We start from the raw sequence: 2,500 nt of genomic DNA on the forward strand, positions 1-2,500 counted from the left end.
ATATATGTTTATTTATACATGCCGCTTACTTCTGGTGTTTCCATGATGCCTGGTTTGTGAAGCAACCGCTAGTCGTGAATGAAGTCGATTGCTGATGAATGATATTCCTGTTTACATTACAGCCGAGCTCTCCAGGGCGATGCGACTCTCTCCATCGAATGTCGGTGGTCCCTCTCTCCAGCGCGCGCGGCCACATACATAAACCAGAAACAAACAAGAAAAGTAACTGCCTTCAATCTCTTCTCCTTCTTCTTCTTTTTTCTTCTCTCTCTCTCTCTCAGCGGGTGAACTCCAGCGAGCAATGTTACAGCAACATCGCTAGCTGTCTACTCACCGCTCAATGAACGACACTGTGCAATAGGGTGCATGTCCACGCTTCTAGGTTGGGGGCAGCGAATGGGCGGATCGAAGGCACGCTGGCTGACAGGCGACTGGCAGTCCAACTGCCTAACACAATTCTCGCAGGAACAAAGCGCGGCCGTGGTCGAATAGCCTATTTATAACGTCAACGCGGACAATCGTACTCAAACTAGAAGTGCGTGTGACATGCATTTGTTTATGTGCGAATTTCTTCTATATTTTTTGGCACGATTTACCACCAAATAAAGTATCCGCGCCCTCATGGGAACTCAGTGGGGGCGCGCAACAATTTGGGTTTGGATTATTTTGGAATGAGCTCTGCGTTGTTCTAATGTTTTTGTTTATGATATATAATTCAGTGTTCAGGCAATTAGTATAATGCATAATAGCAATTTATGTACCAACAACACTGCGTAAAAGAAGCAACGTTCCAACGCGCACCATGCATACCTAACACATACTATAATAATACCTACTACGTGTAAAAAACTTGTAATTTTATTGAGAAAAAATGGCCATTAATTTCGACTATAAGCACAGAGGGGTAAGCGCGTGCATGCCTGCTTTTACAATTATTAATCCGCATGGTTATTTGCCCCCATTTAAATTTAAGACAGCAAAGGAAAAATTAATGAAACACATGTAACGTACATGAATTTACACGTTTCTACAAAAATATCAACATATTTATTATGACACAAATGAATTTTACAGAATTATGATATGGATTTGACAGTGTTATGATGTACGTATGAACAGTGCCCCGACTCATCCTACCATTTACTTTTAAATGTATTAGCTATGAACAAAACTAAAACAAACCGTGCGAACATAATAAATACACAAGTGGCAACTATACAGTTATTACTACTACCTACCACATCGTTAGCAGTAGTCATGGTGCTAATTGCAGATAATAAAATTAATGTCGCAAATGCCGATAGACACACACAATTGGTTTCAAAACGTGCCAAAGCAGCTTGCAATAGGATGAGCATAACATTTATAATTATGCCATGTGAAAATATGTTGCTAGTTAGTTACTTTAGCACCTTTACTTTGAAAATCTCAATCAGTTATTTGTTTATTTGTTGTATTATCATTAACACCTCCTATGCTGATTCACATCTTTAATGCAGCTATGTCAAAATATTTCATTTGTTTACTACACAATGATTATTACAAAATAATGCTTTGCAAAACCATGCTACAATGCAAGTATAGTAGTAACATTAGCATATATATAACACGATTTTTTGGACTGTAACATAGTTGACTATGTATAAACAAGTTGTAGACATGCATCACACTGTGGCCGAATGTTGCTAAACACATTTATCTATATGATTCACTGTTATACACACTACACTGGCATTACACTCCCACTTCTATGTACAATGATGACAATGAACACATAAATTACTTCTCCCAATAGATGGCACCACGATGTCACGCCTGACTTATGACCAAAGGCATGTACTGTGGTAATAGTATACCTAACGATTTTATATATGTGATGTAATATATACAAAAACACACAACTACAATTTGACACTTACATTACGAAACCACTAACCAGAACAGTTCAAACAAAAGATTCTGTCTTCTGATGTCTCATAACTGTAAAATGAAAAAGTAAGCCATTAGAATTTGATATATAATTATTAGGATCTGAAAACTGCATTGATCAATACCTTCTTTGCAATGAATTTGCCTCAATAGAAACCTTATTTATCTATTCAAAATTCGGTTATGAACAGCTAACCGGTCAAAAATAATTATATTACTCACTTTACAACAGAGCAGAAATTGCAAAATAATCCTGAACATCTGGAGCATGTTAGAGAACATGGTAGGCACATCTTGCTCTCACAGAATCCACAGATACTCCATGATTCCGAGCTTTTCTTGCACTGGTGACACTCTACCACAACGGCAACGACTTGTTGTACTTGTACTGTTGAACTATTTCCTGTAAATAAACAAATTCCAATGATATATCAGATCATAAAACCGAGTTACAACCAAAGTGATATCTAACCGATTCTTAGTAAATGTGACTGTTTACAGTTTTAATATCCCCACGTTGATGAAAGATTTCCATTTGTACAAACAAACATAAGACAAGGCCAATGAAAGC

At 37.4% G+C, this 2,500-nt stretch overlaps 2 protein-coding genes across 3 annotated transcripts in view; both read right to left on the minus strand.

Annotated features, from left to right (window-relative positions):
• Positions 1 to 252, minus strand: part of LOC106811535 (leucine-rich repeat-containing protein 9-like) — a gene marked incomplete at its 3' end in the record, with an annotated part of 30,536 nt that extends 30,284 nt beyond the window's left edge. Inside the window, 1 exon segment of the mRNA XM_014815199.1 lies at positions 30 to 252. Within this exon segment, the coding sequence (XP_014670685.1) occupies positions 30 to 44 (15 nt within the window).
• Positions 253 to 836: 584 nt separating this feature from the next.
• Positions 837 to 2,500, minus strand: part of LOC106811540 (apoptosis regulatory protein Siva-like) — a 6,695-nt gene continuing 5,031 nt past the window's right edge. For both annotated transcript variants that reach the window (XM_014815205.1, XM_014815204.1), the window contains exons 3-4: positions 2,152 to 2,332; positions 837 to 1,980 (exon numbers count right to left, since the gene is read on the minus strand). In XM_014815205.1, the coding sequence (XP_014670691.1) occupies positions 1,932 to 1,980; positions 2,152 to 2,332 (230 nt within the window). In that variant the 3' untranslated portion in view covers positions 837 to 1,931. The remainder of the gene's footprint in view (positions 1,981 to 2,151; positions 2,333 to 2,500) is intronic.

Source organism: Priapulus caudatus, unplaced genomic scaffold (genome assembly GCF_000485595.1).
Source record: "Priapulus caudatus unplaced genomic scaffold, Priapulus_caudatus-5.0.1 Scaffold549, whole genome shotgun sequence".
In the NCBI taxonomy this organism is placed as follows: Eukaryota; Metazoa; Priapulida; class Priapulimorpha; order Priapulimorphida; family Priapulidae; genus Priapulus; species Priapulus caudatus.